We start from the raw sequence: 15693 nt of genomic DNA, 5'->3' as shown, positions 1-15693 counted from the left end.
ATCAGTGTGCAGCTGTAATTCCAACAAAAAACATTCAATTGGCATTGCATTTTTTCAGGTCCTAATAAATGTTGTAAATACAAAATGTATCTAAATTTCATATTCCTGCAATCTGTCATTATACAGGATTGTGAAGATGATTGCACATATTAGTAAAGAAAGTGACAATTTTTTTTTTAATGGTGGCATTGTTCAAAACTGGGGGCTGGAAGCTACAGAGTAATACAGACTATAAGGCAAATATTTGATGTTTTAACATTTATTTCTCTCATATCAGTATGAGGGATGTACCTATATTTTGTCACATGAATGCCTGAGATTTAATATTGCTAGTGCATTTAGCCTCTGCCTTGCTGAAGGCTTTGTATAGCTTGCTTTAGTTTCAGAATAACTTTTGCATTTGCTCATTTGATGACCTACTAAGTTGGTGAACCTAGATACTCAGGTAATCAGTGGTGAATCAGGAGAAAAAAGGACTACTTGAAACAGCGTTTGGAATACATTAGTATAGGTTAATACAGAATACGGTTTTGAAATACACCCATGTCCTGATTTCTTCACTGAAACAAGGCTTCCATTTGAAATGAGGCAGCATTCATGTCCTCATCTGCATGAATTTTTTGAGTAGAAGATAATATAATGGCACAGCATGTGCAGCTGTCCAGTATCTCAGAGAGTGTCTGAAAAACAGAAACACTGAAGAGGAATTGCTTCATGGATTATAAAGAGGTGGATGCCAACAGTTGTTAATTTGGATTTGGGTAATTGTTCCAATATTGTAGCTTTAAGGAAAATGTCATATAAGAAAGACAACAGTGGAATAACTCTCAAATTAGGCATTAAGGATTATTGCCTGCAAAAGTTGCTCTTGGCTGTTGGTGGTGGTCATGAAAGAATGAACCACACAACCATTTCAGAGTGTCAGAAAAATCTCTTTATCTTTCATCTTTGCCTTACAAGATTAGCTGTTGTTATTCCATCTTCAGTTCCTACTATGCTTAAAAATTTTCTGATTTTTTTTCTTCTTTATTGTTCTTATAAAGAATTTCAAGGACTTACATTCCCATTTGCTGTTTTTGAAAATGAAAATTCTTGATACATAGTTGTCTCCTTGGAGAGGAAGCATCTAAACGTCTTTCAACAACCCAGGACGTTGGAAACTGAACCCTCAGCTCCATGTCCTGTCTGAAAAAGAACACGCAACAAAATATAGGTAGCAGATGACAAACAAAACCATTATTCTGGATGCTTAAGAAAGATCTATCTAGTTCTTATTTTGACACAGTGAGTTTTGGAAAATGAGAGATGGAGAACAATGTGATGTTATTGTCATAAGAATCAGAGCATATGATATATCTTGAGTCCTCTCTCATCTTCTGCATCCCATGAGCTTATATCTGAAGATTGAAAATAATTTACAATGGAAAATCATGAGAAAATTTTTGTTTCATTTTACTGCTGTATTCCGGATCTGCTATAAATTTAAGCTGTTCAAAGCTATCAGGATACATATTTGACAAAAATCAGTGGCATACTCTGGCTCCTGAATTTGGAACAAGAGCAAAATTTGAAGAATTTAAAAATAATTGTGGTACAGCTTGTATTCTAGAACATCAGCACTTGTCTCTTTCTTCTCCTTTAACAGAGTGCAGAACAGATCAGCGCGTTGTGCCGAAACTTCCCAGAAGTCCAAGCGAGCAGTATGGAAGGACAGAAGGACAACCAGGATCCAATTCCACGGCCACTGGCTCGCCACCTTTCTGATGCAGACAGATTGAGGAAGGTCATCCAAGAACTTATGGACACTGAGAAATCTTATGTCAAGGTAAAAAAAAGTAAAAATCTGGCTAGCAAAAGGCTTGTTTTTGAAGCTGACCAAGATTTATAGGGGACTGGTTAGCTCAGTCAGTTGAGCATAGCGTTAACAACACTAAGGTCACGGGTTCGATTCCCATTCAGTCCCCATGTGTTGCCTGATCTAGTCGAGAGGAGGCATCCCTAGTGGCAGGGAGGCTGGATTAAAATGATCTCTAAGGTCCCTTCCAGCTTAGGCCATTCTATGATTTCTATGATGATTTGTGCATGGTCTTAGCATATTTCATGCTTACCTTTTTACAGCCAGTCCTCTACAAGGGCCATAACCTACAAAGTCTGCGTACCTAATGGTTCCTCTTGTTGTCAAAAGGCTTGCTCCTGTAATTGAGGCTGTGGGATTTGATCTAGTAACTTCAGTTTTAGTTAAATTTGTATTTATGTTGAAGACTGGTAATTTGTGAGGAGTAGATACCTGCGAAATGGTAACATAGGAGTTTTCCAGAGGATGTTTCTCTAGTTTTCAAGATGGAAATAAATCTTGCAGAAGAGTGGAATAGAGTCTTGTACAAATTAGAAATTAAAAAAAAGCCACTTTAGTTGTGGAAAATAGTGTATAATTATTTTTGAATCAGCAAAGCTAAATGGCACAGCTCCAGTTGGTTGAAGCATCGCACATATGTTATTTCTCCTCTGACTGATAAGTCCGTAATTTGTTAAATGTATGTCTCTTTTTATAAACCCCAAATTCATGTGACTGGATGCCAAAATAAACATGAAAACGTTGATTTCATTGACCTTAATGAAGCAAGGAGATGCCATCTACTTTACTGGATCTCAAAACACGTCCTTACAGATAGCAGTACTTGCTGGGATAATGTGTATGGAAAAGAAGAGAAAACACTTTGTCTGTTATTAGTATGTCCATCAGTACACTAGGACAGCCATGAAGCTTGAGGAACCTTTACAGAACATCGACCTTAGTGCATGTCCAGCTGATGCTTCTCATAGAGGAGTTGCTTGAACAAAGGCATGACCACTGACATGTGTGAAATTTTGCACTAGGCAAAATCCTGGCAGGTTGGACATACTCGCTAGGGCATTCTCAGGGAAATGCTTCCTTCTCCATAAGAATTTCTGCTCTGTCTTGTCCCAGAGTCGGAGAGCCCTGCAGCGGGCCCCAGCCCTGCCGCCATGCTTTGGTGTGGGATAGTAAGTCTTCAAAAGTGACAGCAATTCTTTGAAAAAGTAATTGAAAAAGCCCTTGATCACACTCCCCTGACAATATAACGGCACCTTTTAATAACTAACAGGATTATTAAATGTTATGTGACCTTCTAAATATTACTACTGATGTTTAAACAAGTGTCTCTATATATATTTCACATAGCATACATGATTAAAACATTTGATGCTGTTCATACGCATGGACGTTTGTAACATTTTCTCCTCATGCTACTCTAAAATATAATTTTTTAGAATCAAGCTGTAAAGCCTTAAGGATGAAACAAAAACATTACACTGAAATCAATTTGCATCTATTTTGGAAATCATTTTACTGCTACCAACACGCAGGTGATTTTGTGATGGAAAATGAATTGTATCTCTAGTTCATTCCCCAAAACTACCCTTACCCTGCAATTGTTGCATAAAGAACAATTTCAAACCATTACATAAAAATTGAACGCATTCTCTTTTTTGCAGGACTTGAGCTGCCTCTTTGAGCTATACTTGGAGCCCCTTCAAAACGAAACCTTCCTTACACAGGATGAGGTGAGGGAGTAACTGAAAGATGTGCTTTTCATTCTTTTATGGGTTAAGACCTTGACACTTGAGTTTTTCATTGCTGAGAGCGTGACAGAAAAAGCGAACCACAAAGATAACAATAGGAATTACACCAGTCAGTGCCTTTCTGTCTAGTGTGTGCGTCACTTCTTTATTTAAAGTGTAATTGTTCTTCTGACTTAACTACTGAGAAATCTTTGGATTTTTTTAAGGATTTTTTTATAAACCCCATTTGAAACATATTAACAAAGATGTTATTGGCCTTTACAACCTCCCCGTGTGCCACGTCTCCTTAGTGGACTGTTGTTGCAAGATTGCTGTTAGGTGCACGATGGAGTGCTGTGCTTCACAGCCTGATGTTTTTCACAGATGGAGTCCTTGTTTGGCAGTCTGCCAGAAATGCTGGATTTCCAGAAGGTATTTCTGGAGACCCTCGAAGATGGAATATCTTCTTCCTCAGATTTTAACACACTGGAAACACCATCCCAGTTCCGGGTAAATATTTTGTCATTTAATACTTTGTAGTGTGCCTGCAAATGTCTGTGAAAATCTGGCTTTAAGAACTTTTCATATGGTTGCTTCTATGTTTGAAGCTTTACTTTGGATTACATCTATTCAGCAGTGAAAGATAAGTGCTGTTTTTCATGGTTTTATCTTCCTCTTTCCCATGGCAGAAGATGCAGAGTAGACTTTGAGTATGCTATAAACTGGCAATGCTTGTGATGCATAAGTCCTTTGCAGAAACGTTATTGTGCTGTGCTGAATTCTGCCCTGCCCTGTGCTCCTCCCTGCTGCACTCAGTTCACCTCCTACAGACCAGGAGCTTTTCCTGTTAAAATGACATGAGTTTATCATATTGTGAGGTCCAAGAAGGAGGCCTACAAAGTGTGAATGACTGTAGAGTGTGTCACAGTGGCACCACCCAGTACCTGCCCTAACTGGAGGAAGGAGGTTCCCCGGTGATGGAGTCACTGGCTCAGGACCCAGCGAGACTGCTGGCAGGTGTCCTGGACATTTGCTGCCTTTTGTGAAGCAAACATTAATTAAAAAAGAGGGGAGAGGGCAGCTCTTCTCCTCCCCTAGTTCCTCCCTCACTTCTCTTTTTAATCTTTGCTTTGGGAACCATTTTTCTACGAGTATCTCCCTCATGATTCAATCCCTCCCACATCTTCCAAACGTCCCCTTCATCCAAGAATATCAGAGGTGCCCTGTAATTACCACCTGCCTGAGAGAAAAAAAAAGAGTTGGAAACCAATTCTCTATTTGTTTTGTACTGTCCCTTCTGACTTTGGCACTGACTTTGTGCCTTACTTCCTATTCCTCACACTTTTTCCCAACACAACATACCCCGTTACATTTCCGTTGATGTTTGTTCCTGTGCTGCCTGAAAGGGACAGTAAGACAGAATATCTGCGGTGGTGTTACCTGCTCAGGCTCAAAGGAGAAAATTGCAGGTTTTGCCTAAATAGGCTGAACTCTGCACTGAGAGAAATACAAAACCGTCAAGGAGTTACTACCAGTAGTATATTCATTATATATATATATGTGCGTGTGTATATAACATATAGCATATGTGTAGAAAGATAGCAGATAATCACACTCTTGAGTCTGTGTGTTACATGCCTGAATATTTATTGAGGATTCTAGTAATGAATTAGTATTTTCACTGTGTTGATTTCAGAAACTGCTCTTTTCCCTTGGAGGCTCCTTTCTGTATTATGCTGACCATTTTAAACTCTACAGCGGCTTCTGCGCAAACCACATCAAAGTTCAGAAAGTTCTTGAGAGAGGTAATTTGTTGTCTTCATTATTGTAATTAGTTTGCATGGATTTAAGCTGCGGGGAACTACCATAATAAATCTGGTGAACTTGCAGAGAACATTGGTACGAAGCAAAGGCGAATCAGATATCTTTCAATAGAAGGAGCTAAGATCTGTGGTTCTGGTGGAGTATGACATCGAACCAAAGGAGTGAGATTCCTTTTGTAACATCCAGGCAGTAGCCTGAATAGATACAGAAACATCTTCCACAAGTTTGTACTGTCTGCAGTTCCAGCTCATACTCTAAAAAGCAGCAACAAGTAGTAAAATAAATTAGGAATTAGTTCCTCTGCCATCCACTGCAGTGCAGTGGAAAAATCACGTTTGAGAAATAATCCTACCTTAATGTAGTTGCTCTCTTAGCCCTTATGTATGTTATTTAATGCAGGAAATTATGTGAAATAGTGTAATCTATTTTGTAAATGATTGATCAAGAAGAGTGAGACTTTTGGTTCTGGTTACAAGTTGCAGTTCCGTGCCTCCAAATTATTGTAGCTTCTATGACTTTTGTGTTCAACTGACCAACTCTTTTATTTACATCTAGCCAAAACAGATAGTGCCTTTAAGGCTTTTCTGGATGCTCGAAATCCCACGAAGCAACACTCTTCTACACTGGAGTCGTATCTCATAAAGCCTGTTCAGAGAGTGCTGAAATATCCACTGCTTTTAAAAGAGCTGGTGTCTCTGACAGACAACGAGAGTGAGGAGCACTACCATTTGACAGGTAACTTTTTCCTTTCTTCTACAGTTTTATTTTCAGCCCTTTCTGAAGATGCAGGTAGCCGTACTGGTAGACAGCACAGAGCTTGTCAAAACCTAAAGAGAATTCCTTACCTCTCCTTAAAAATAGTAAATAGCTTTTTCATGCTTTTTGCAAAAAGTCCTAGTTAGTATGTCCAGGTCCCATTGAGAAGTAGATATAGCCAGGATTCACTCTGGAATATAGGACTGGCATCTTTCTCCTCAATTCTTGCCAGGTTAAAGTGTTGGGGTTTTGGTTTTTTCCCACCACTTGAGGAACACTGACCAAATCTCCATCATGTGGTTATTATTCAGTTCTTGAAATGAGTCCAAAGTTTGAGTGACACAAAAGGAAGTTTTAGAATTACAGAATGGTTTGGGTTGAAAGGGACCTTAAATATCATCTAGTTCTAGCTTCTCTGCCATGGGCAGGGACACCTCCCACTAGACCACAGTGTTCAAAGCCTCATCCAGCCTGCCCTTGAACACCCCTAGGGGTGTTTGAGTTTTGGCTGTGATTCTTCTTGCCTAGAAAAGATCTGTGTCAAAGCTTTGCAGTCTTCACCTGTAGAAAGACTTGTCTGTCTAACATATATTAGAGTTGATTGCTTTTCTAGGCTCAGATGCTTGGGACTTCACCCTGGCAAATTCCAGTTCAGGTCTGTCAGCACCTGGTGGATGAAAGTCTAGTGATTTATTTTATGGATTGATTGTCATTTTAACAAAATAGATTTAAGCAAAATACCTTGTCAGCAAAAAGCCACAAGGCTATTACTGCTGTTCCCTTGCCCTGACAACCAAGCTGAGGGTGACTTACTTGTAGGTCAGGATGGATGTCAAACTGCTAAAAGCTGCACCATAAAGAGCTGGTAGGACTGGAGAAATGAAGCACCCTTCTCCAACTCCTGTCTGAATTACCACAAAAGTCTAATGAAATCTAGTGACGTTCTTGCTTGGGGAAAAAAGAAACAAACCTGGCCACCAGCATTTAATTTCACTTATACAGTCTGTGAGGAACTTGTACTTATAACATTGTAACATTGTATTTCTTTGCTCATTCTGCGGTGAGCCAAATGCAATTTGTTTCTCTTAAAGATCACCAGATGACTTACTCTAAAATGGATGTAGATTACTCTGCAGATCCTAGTGGCCCTACATATACAAGATGCAAAACTTAACCTTGGTTGCTATCATGTTGCTATAAATATATAGAGGCTTATCACTGGAGTTGTTATTATTGCAGCCTTTTCAAGTTGTTAAGACACCAGACAAGCATTTTTCACTTACTCTGATCAGGAAACATTCCCCCTACTGTTTCTGAGAAAGCACTGATACAAAGCTAGAATTCTGTTCAGCAGACCTTGGGAACACTGTGTCATTTTGCCTGCCTCAAATGGAATTCAATAAAAAATGTCATGTTTAGAAAATGCAATTGAATTACATAGTTGTCTTTGAAATTTTTAACCTTACAGAAGCACTGAAGGCAATGGAGAAAGTAGCAAGTCACATCAATGAGATGCAGAAGATATATGAAGATTATGGCACTGTATTCGACCAACTGGTTGCAGATCAAAGTGGGACAGAAAAGGAGGTAAGAAAAGGAACAACACATTTTATTCACTCCTGAAGCATTATTCTGCTGGCCGTTTGGTCTATATCTCTTCCTGAGGCAATTTTGGGAACTTACTTGTGCTGGGCTTCCTCCATTCCCCTTTAGTATTTTGATTTCCATCTCCTATCTGCCTGTCGAGTTTCTTTTTGTCAGTAGCTTATTGTAAAATTCTCAGACAGCTGCCAGAGCTGCCTTCTGGACCGACAAGAATTGCAAGCAGGAGTAGACAGTTCTCCAGCTGGAAAAATCCTCCACCTCTTAAATGTTGCAGAGATTATCTGTGCTCTAAGGCATTCAAATTTTATGCTCTTAAGAGTTCTTAAGATATTTTTATACGGAGTTCTTAAGGTATTTTTTCACCCATATAAATGAAAATGGCAATTCAAGGGTTTTCACATTAAGATCTGTTATTCTCATTCTCTACACTTCCAGTGCTGAGGCATCCATGGGTATTTGTCAGAGCAAAAACCATTAGTTGAACAGACTGTGGGCACACATCTCCCAGAACTGGGGCAGCAAGATCTCAGCTTAACCATTTACATCAAACAATTACTAAGCAGATCAAATCCATAAAGGTGGAGACCAGGTACAAGAGATGCTGGCTCAGTTGTTCTGTTTCCTCCTAGTAGAAGCCACATCGCCCCCACTGGCTACCTGGTTTCTCATCATTTATGGGGAAACAAAACTTGATGGCCTGGGAGATTCTTGACAGTGTCATGTCGTGTCCCACAGAAGAAAGCGGCCTCAGAGTACAAGACCTCCATTAATTCTGCCATTGGCAGTGTCATTAGTACTAATTGCTCTATAGAAATTAAAGATACTTACAGCTAATAAATCAGCTAATTCAAAGCTGGCTATAAGTAAGTGACAGATTGTCAGATGAATTTAATATTCTTTGAACTTATTAATAGTAAGAACTTGAGCTTCCGTAACTTAGGGGCTATTACATTTTATAGCTGTTACCTATTTTTAAAAAGGGATTACTCATGCTTTTCTTGCCATAGTGCAGATCTCTCTGCCTTTCTCTCTGTACATAAAGACAGAAAACATAGATCCTTGAAGTTATTGATGTGTGCTTGTGTTTTGCTCGCATACACAGATCGCAGCACTGATGTATATACTATTTATTTATATTCTCTATTGTTACAATTTAATACAGGTGACAGAGCTTTCAATGGGAGAACTTCTGATGCATTCCACAGTTTCCTGGCTGAATCCTTTCCCATCGCTGGGCAAAGTGAGAAAAGACCTTGAACTTACAGTGTTTGGTAAGTGTCTTCCTTAATGACTCTCTGCTCTTTCAAATCTAAAGATTACCACATTAAATCTTCCCACAAGCTGAATGCCACCAGCCTCTTTCCGGATAGCCATGTGATATCTAGGGTAGACTTACAGCTGAACAAATACATAGTTATATTTTGTTATATGAAAAGTTTTCATTCATTTGTTTGCTGTTGCAATTTGGTTTGTGAGCCAACCTCAGCTGCTCTCCTGCCCATGTGTAAACTGCGGAAATTAGTGATTTTTCAAGAGAGAATATTCGCTTTAGAACACCCTGCTAAACCAGGTTTTCAAAGGAGGTTGGTAGGAAAATAGTGACTTAGCCTAAATTCCTGAGAGTAGGATAACTTCTGCTTTACAGCTACTGCATCAAAATCCCCATTCAGATTATTTTAACTTGATAAATGACAGTAGAAATGAGAGCATATGACTAAGAGTTTTATTTAGTAGTATATATGCGATTAATCATTTAATAATTACCAAGTAATTAAATCTTCCAGTGAAACATCTTAGACACTTGTCCATTTCTTTAAAATGCCATTCAGTAAAGACCTACAGAGCAACTCCAGGTTGTTGGGGGACAAGTTTCTCTTTCTCAGGGCCGTCATGCCCTTCTTCCCTGGGAAGCTTGGCGGCTTAGGGGAGGGGATGCTTCTAAGAGCAGAACAAACAGGAACTACCTGCCAGGTTCCTTGGATGAGCTGCTCAGTGATCCATATATGCCAGACACTTCCCAGCAGGTCATGTATGAGTGAAGGGACTCTGGCCTGATGCTTAGCTCAGACTGCTTGTTCTACCACTTGGGAAACCGAATTTTAGTCTCGCTTCAAACCCTATGCAGGCAGCATAGATTACACACCTAATATGTGGAACTGAAGGAAACTTCCAAGCTCTAGGGTTAATGCTGTGCCGGCTATGGTCACATCCTGGCTTCACGTGCTATTCTCTGCTCTTCTGCTGGAAGGAAAAATGGGTACATGAGCAGGATAGATCTATACTGCCCGAGAATCCCAACTGGGATCCAGGACTGCTCTGCAGAGCCATCTTGTAGTTCACCTGCACCTTCAGTGCTCCCGTGTTTCTGCTCCTCCTTGCAGATGAGAGAGAACATGACCCCGCCTCCCTGGAGGCTGAAAGATTAGGTAACATTAGTGAGCCACTGTAGTTGGATTTTGTGGAAGCCAGAGAATCCCTGCACATGGAAAAGTAGGAATTGAGATGTTTAAGCTTCCAACTAAACAAAGGCTGAACTGCAGGAAGCACAGACTCAGCGTCCTTTTTCACAGCACTCTCTTGCTTACAGGCCCTTCACTCTACTTGGAAAAGTCCGCTCATGACAGAGAGAAAATCTGAACCTTTACAGCTAACCTGCCTCTATGTTTGTTTATGTGAAGACTTGTAGGAGATAGGTTGCTGGTAGTTTCATAATAAATGGGCAGAATGGCTTCATCCTAAATGTTCAAACAAAAAACTGAGGAAAAAGTACTTCTCTTGCATGAACAAGTGTAGGATGAAAAACCCAGTTTTCATCTTAATGCACAGCAAGTGCTTTTCAGTCAGCTTGCTTAGCTTATCCTTCATGTTCCTGTAACTACAGTCATTGGTTTCTCCAAGATAATATTTTCATTGAATATTACACCTGTAATTACCAGTTTTCCTTTTCTTTTTTCTCTTTCTTTTTCAGTTTTTAAGAGGGCTGTAATACTGGTGTATAAGGAGAACTACAAACTGAAAAAGAAAATGGTAAGTCTGGTATCAGTGGACACAGTGGGTGTTTATGCACAGAATCCTACTGCAGTGTGAGATCGACCATACTGGTGTTGAAGGGGGAGTAACCGTGGTGAAACACCACCTTCTCTTGCTAGGCTGGAATTCTACCTATCACTGCTAAAACAAGTGCTCAGCATCTGTGTAGCAATAAATATCTTTTGTTATTTAATAAGCAGCAGCATCTTCTCTGTGCAAGCCCCACTTTAGTTCTGTCAGGTGGAATATGAAATGTTGCCACGTAGGAATCATTAATTCTTCCAGGTGGCATTTACGATGGCCCACACAGCGGGTAGGTTAGAGACCTCTGTTTATAGATCGCCTTGGAAGGAAAGGAGAAGGGGCATTATAAACATAACCTTCTTGTCCCTGTTTACAAAACCAAAATGCAGAAGTAGCAAGCTGTATATCCCAGGGACCAGTGGTGAAGTACTGCACCATGCTTATCATAACAGACGGAGGGGCTCTGAAAGTAGCAGCAGCCACATGATTAATGTATTCTGCTAATCAACAGTCTGCAGGTTCCTTCATGGGAAACTTGCTACCTAGTAGTGCTTTTATCCAAAGTATTATTTTTATCCAAGTGCTTTCACGAGTTGAAGCAATTACAAATTCCAAAGGTTGTGTCTATCACCATTTCAACTACATTTACAAGCACCTATTAGGGTACTGAGGGAAAAAGTCTAATGAATTTAGTTTCTCTTCCAGAGGCAGGTCTTTTCAGAGAAATACAAGAAAAACTCACTTTTTTTTTACTTTTACAGTTTACAAATACCCCCATTTTTCTTTTTGCAGCCTACTAATGTTCGTGCTGCACATAATTATGGTGACTTGGATCCATTTAAATTTCGTTGGCTCATTCCTTTATCTGCTCTTCAAGTTCGACTGGGGAACACAGCAGGTAATTCCCTTGTACTGAATACTTCAGGACTGAACACCTTTCTGGATTCTGTAATACTGCTTCTTCCACATGTCTTTCTGGAGCCTCTGGAAACAGGCAGATGCAGAGAAAATAGTAGCAATTGTTGTGTCTACGCTCAGGGGGTGCAGGCTTCCTTCATTTGGTGTGTTGGCTGCTTCTGTGAGTTCAGGAAAATGCAACGTGAGGCAAAGGCATCACAGAAAGGAAATCCCCAATGAAAAGGTACCATGAACAGGAAGGTGTTAGACCACGGTTGATGTCCTGGTGACAGCATTATGCCTTGTGTTTTTCCAGCTGTGGGAGAGTTAACTGTGTATTTTATGGTAGTAGAAGCCTGCATCTTCATTTTCCCTTTTGAGTTGAGTTTTATGATCCTGTCCAGTTCTGTAGCTTCTGTGAGGTGTCATTAGGTGTTTAGAGCAAATAAAAGAAGCAATAAAAATGGGGGAAAGATCTTCTGTCGATCAAAGGCAGCACCAGGCTGCTGCAACAGGAAACTTGAGGAGACTTCAGTTTGGGTTCTGTCTTGGGTGAGGTCTTCTGTGGATCCACCCAGGGCTGTGTTAACCCTGCCTTCAGGAGTGGAGGAGCTCTACACTGGTCTTTCTAATGTCAAAGGTTTTGTGAAGTATATACAAAAATAACGTTTCCGTCCATGCACAGGAACAGAGAACAGCTGTATCTGGGAACTGATTCACACAAAGTCAGAACTAGAAGGCAGGCCAGAAACCATTTTTCAGCTGTGCAGCAGGTAAGTGATCCACATCAGAAATCTGCAGAAATGTATGGTGGTAAATTCTGGTAAGATACAGGCAAAGTAACTTACGTTACCAGATTCTCAATTAGCAGAAATTACTTTCTGATAAAGACCACTTATGGAGTGACCCCTAACTACAGAAGTTACGTTTCAGGCCATTTTCCTAAGGGGAAGTAACAGATCTCAAAACACAAACTGTGAATTGCCTACCACCACAAAGATGTTAGCTGCAAAACCACTACTAAAGAAAGCTACTGAAAAAACCCCACTGCACTGAAACGTATCAGCAGAAAGACGGCGGGCAGATTTCATCCCAGTAGTGTCTTACTTCAGAGGGGAAAATGAGGTTATGTTTTCTTGAACTTGCAGTGACTGTGAGAACAAGACTAACATCGTGAAAGTGATTCGTTCCATTTTGCGGGAGAATTTCAGGCGTCATATAAAATGTGAGCTACCGCTGGAGAAAACTTGTAAGGATCGCCTTGTCCCACTCAAGAATCGTGTACCTGCAACAGCCAAACTGGGTAAGAAACAGGTTCTCAAAGTGAAAAATGGAGTCTGGACTCTCTAGCACTTGCAGAAGGTTTGCAGTTATTAGAATGGCTGTAGTATCATAGAATCATAGAATGGCCTAGGCTGGAAGAGACCTCAGAGACCATCTAGTCCAACCTCCCTGTCATGGGCAGGGATGCCTCTCAACTAGATCAGGCTACTCAAGGCTCCATCCAACCTGGCCTTGAACACCTCCAGGGTGGGGGCAGCCACAACTTCTCTAGACAATTTATTCCAAAGTCTTGCCGCCCTCGTACTGAAGAATTTCTTTTTAAGATCCAATTTAAATCTATTCTCCTTCAACTTAAACCCATTTCCCCTTGTCCTATCAGTAGACACTTGTAAAAAGTCCTTCCCCAGCCTTCCTGTAGGTTCCCTTCAGGTATTGGAAGGCAGCTGTTAGGTCCCGCCAGAGTCTTCTCCAGTATGTTGTATGCCAGATCCACAAGCCCCATTTTTGGCCTGGGGAGATAGTAGAGTTTCTCCACAGCTCAGTGGAGAGGGCTAGGGGAGACAAGCAAGCTTGCCATCTTCTCCCACACTGTGGTGTGTCATTAGCTCTCTTAAAGGAGGGCTTACTAAGGACCAAATTATTTTTGCTGGGAAGGAATTGCCTCCCTTTGGCATCCAGTATTAGTGTTCTTTCCTCTAGGTTCCCTTTAGTAACTCAGCTCTAATAACATTTAAAGCTAGAACAACTGGGAAAAGGCAGGGGTCTTACTTCTTTCAGTGTACTAAATCTACATCCCAGCAGATAGCCTAGTTAAGTGGAGGCTACAGACATTTTAGTCAAATGAGTAGCTACTAGTATTTCAAGTTCTCTGTCTGATCAGTTGTCTGTAAAATCCTCTCAACATCACAGGAACTAGGACAGTTCAGATCTCACCTACAACCTGGCCCTCCAGTGCTTGCATCGGCCTTGCTTTCCTTTGGATGTGTGTAAACCATTACTACAGTATTTGGAGGATTTCGTATACATTACACATGAAGGCATGAGATAGCCCTGGGGCAGGTGGAATGAAAACTCTCGACATGGGATCACACTGTCAGTGTCAGAATAGTGACACATCTGACCTGGGATAATTATCAAATGAGACTACATACACTGTAATTCTAAGTGGGCTACTGAGACGGGTGGTATAACCAGCTGATGTTTTGGCGAAAAAGATAAAACTGCCTTTTTCCTCTGCACAGCTTCCACGAGGTCCCTGAAGGTACTGAAGAATTCACCCAGTAGCGAGTGGAACGGTGACCCAGGGAAAAGCACCTTCCAGGACTCAGACGAGTGCAGCCTGAGCAGCAGCACTCAGAGCAGCAGCTGCCACACCACCGAGAGCGTCCAGGAGCCCAAAAATTCCTCTCCCGATAAACACGTGCAGAGCTGCGCATCCGACTTCTCTAATGTTCTTGTCAAAGAATCTGATATTCTCAGTGATGATGATGACGATGACGACTATCGGAGCCTAAAGAAGGGCAGCCCTACGAAAGATATTGAAATACAGTTCCAACGGCTGAAGATTTCAGAGGAGCCGAGCACTGACTCTGAACGGGATCAGGCTGCAGAAAATGAAGAAGGAGGTGGCTTCAAGACAGGAGAGCACCCAAAGCTGGTGCGTGGCCATTTCTGCCCAGTGAAGAGAAAAGTAAACAGCACAAAACGTAACAGGGGAACTTTAACGGCGATGCAAGAACGTCACCAGTCCCTCGACAGTCACTCTGATGCTACAAACCTGGATCTGAACTCTATTTTAGAGAGAGAATTTAGTGTCCAGAGTTTAACATCTGTAGTTAATGAGGATTGTTTTTATGAAGCTGTGGAGAGGCACGGGAAATCCTAGCTTCCTAAGCACTATATTTAAAATATCCATTTGAAATCCACATAAAATTCAAGAAACTTATTTTGCTTTAAAACGAGTAAATTCATGGAAGCTGCAGGAAAACTACTATCCGATTTTGTGCACTAAGACATTTTTTCCACAAAAACAGCTGTAAAGGATTCTTAACTTATTTTAATTTATTGTGGATCAAAAAAAGATTAAGTTGGCCAAGGTCTGTAAATTAGTTCATCCCTTTCAAGCAGTTATTAAGATGACATAGTGTTCCTGGGGAGGGGAAGGAAAGGCTGGCCTCATTAGTACTTTAAGGGATGTGGAAAAGAGGCTAGTGAGTGGCAGAGGGGATTACAATGGAAAGTAGCATTGCAAAATTAATTTTTCAATACCTTGGGCATTGTATTTCTTTGGTTTTCATTTTTTGCTTTATTTAAAGCAGAATTAAGTTATTTTAATGTGTTTTAGTGCACAATAGTGCAGAAATTTCATTTTTTGTAAGTTTCAAGATGCTGTTTATACTTTATACATATGTGTAAATAGAAAAACAAAGCTTGGCCTGTAATCTTTTATTTGACTGTATTTTTTATTTTCTCTACCAGCCTGTACAGTAAAGACAAATAAGTATTGTACTTAGCTGCGTCTTCTACTTTTTACCATGTTGCTTTCTCCAGTTGGAGCTTTAAATCCCAAATTCTTTGCTTTCACATAAATGAGAAGAGTATTAGCAGACCTTGAGGCAATCTGTGCACTTTATCCTCCTTTAAGCCAGTCACTTGAGTATATTTATACAAGAGTTTTGGCTTTTGTTTTTT

At 40.5% G+C, this 15693-nt stretch overlaps 1 protein-coding gene across 1 annotated transcript in view; it reads left to right on the top strand.

The window, feature by feature from the left end:
* Positions 1 to 15504, top strand: part of TIAM2 (T-cell lymphoma invasion and metastasis 2) — a 92182-nt gene extending 76678 nt beyond the window's left edge. Inside the window, exons 14-25 of the mRNA XM_009877599.1 lie at positions 1646 to 1825; positions 3517 to 3585; positions 3967 to 4092; positions 5279 to 5387; positions 5962 to 6141; positions 7631 to 7749; positions 8930 to 9038; positions 10736 to 10794; positions 11614 to 11719; positions 12404 to 12491; positions 12867 to 13021; positions 14244 to 15504. Of these exons, the coding sequence (XP_009875901.1) occupies positions 1646 to 1825; positions 3517 to 3585; positions 3967 to 4092; positions 5279 to 5387; positions 5962 to 6141; positions 7631 to 7749; positions 8930 to 9038; positions 10736 to 10794; positions 11614 to 11719; positions 12404 to 12491; positions 12867 to 13021; positions 14244 to 14887 (1944 nt within the window). The 3' untranslated portion in view covers positions 14888 to 15504. The remainder of the gene's footprint in view (positions 1 to 1645; positions 1826 to 3516; positions 3586 to 3966; positions 4093 to 5278; positions 5388 to 5961; positions 6142 to 7630; positions 7750 to 8929; positions 9039 to 10735; positions 10795 to 11613; positions 11720 to 12403; positions 12492 to 12866; positions 13022 to 14243) is intronic.
* Positions 15505 to 15693: the final 189 nt, after the last annotated feature.

This window comes from Apaloderma vittatum, unplaced genomic scaffold (genome assembly GCF_000703405.1).
Source record: "Apaloderma vittatum isolate BGI_N311 unplaced genomic scaffold, ASM70340v1 scaffold8101, whole genome shotgun sequence".
NCBI classification, from domain to species: domain Eukaryota; kingdom Metazoa; phylum Chordata; class Aves; order Trogoniformes; family Trogonidae; genus Apaloderma; species Apaloderma vittatum.
This window is presented reverse-complemented; position numbering and strand designations above follow the sequence as displayed.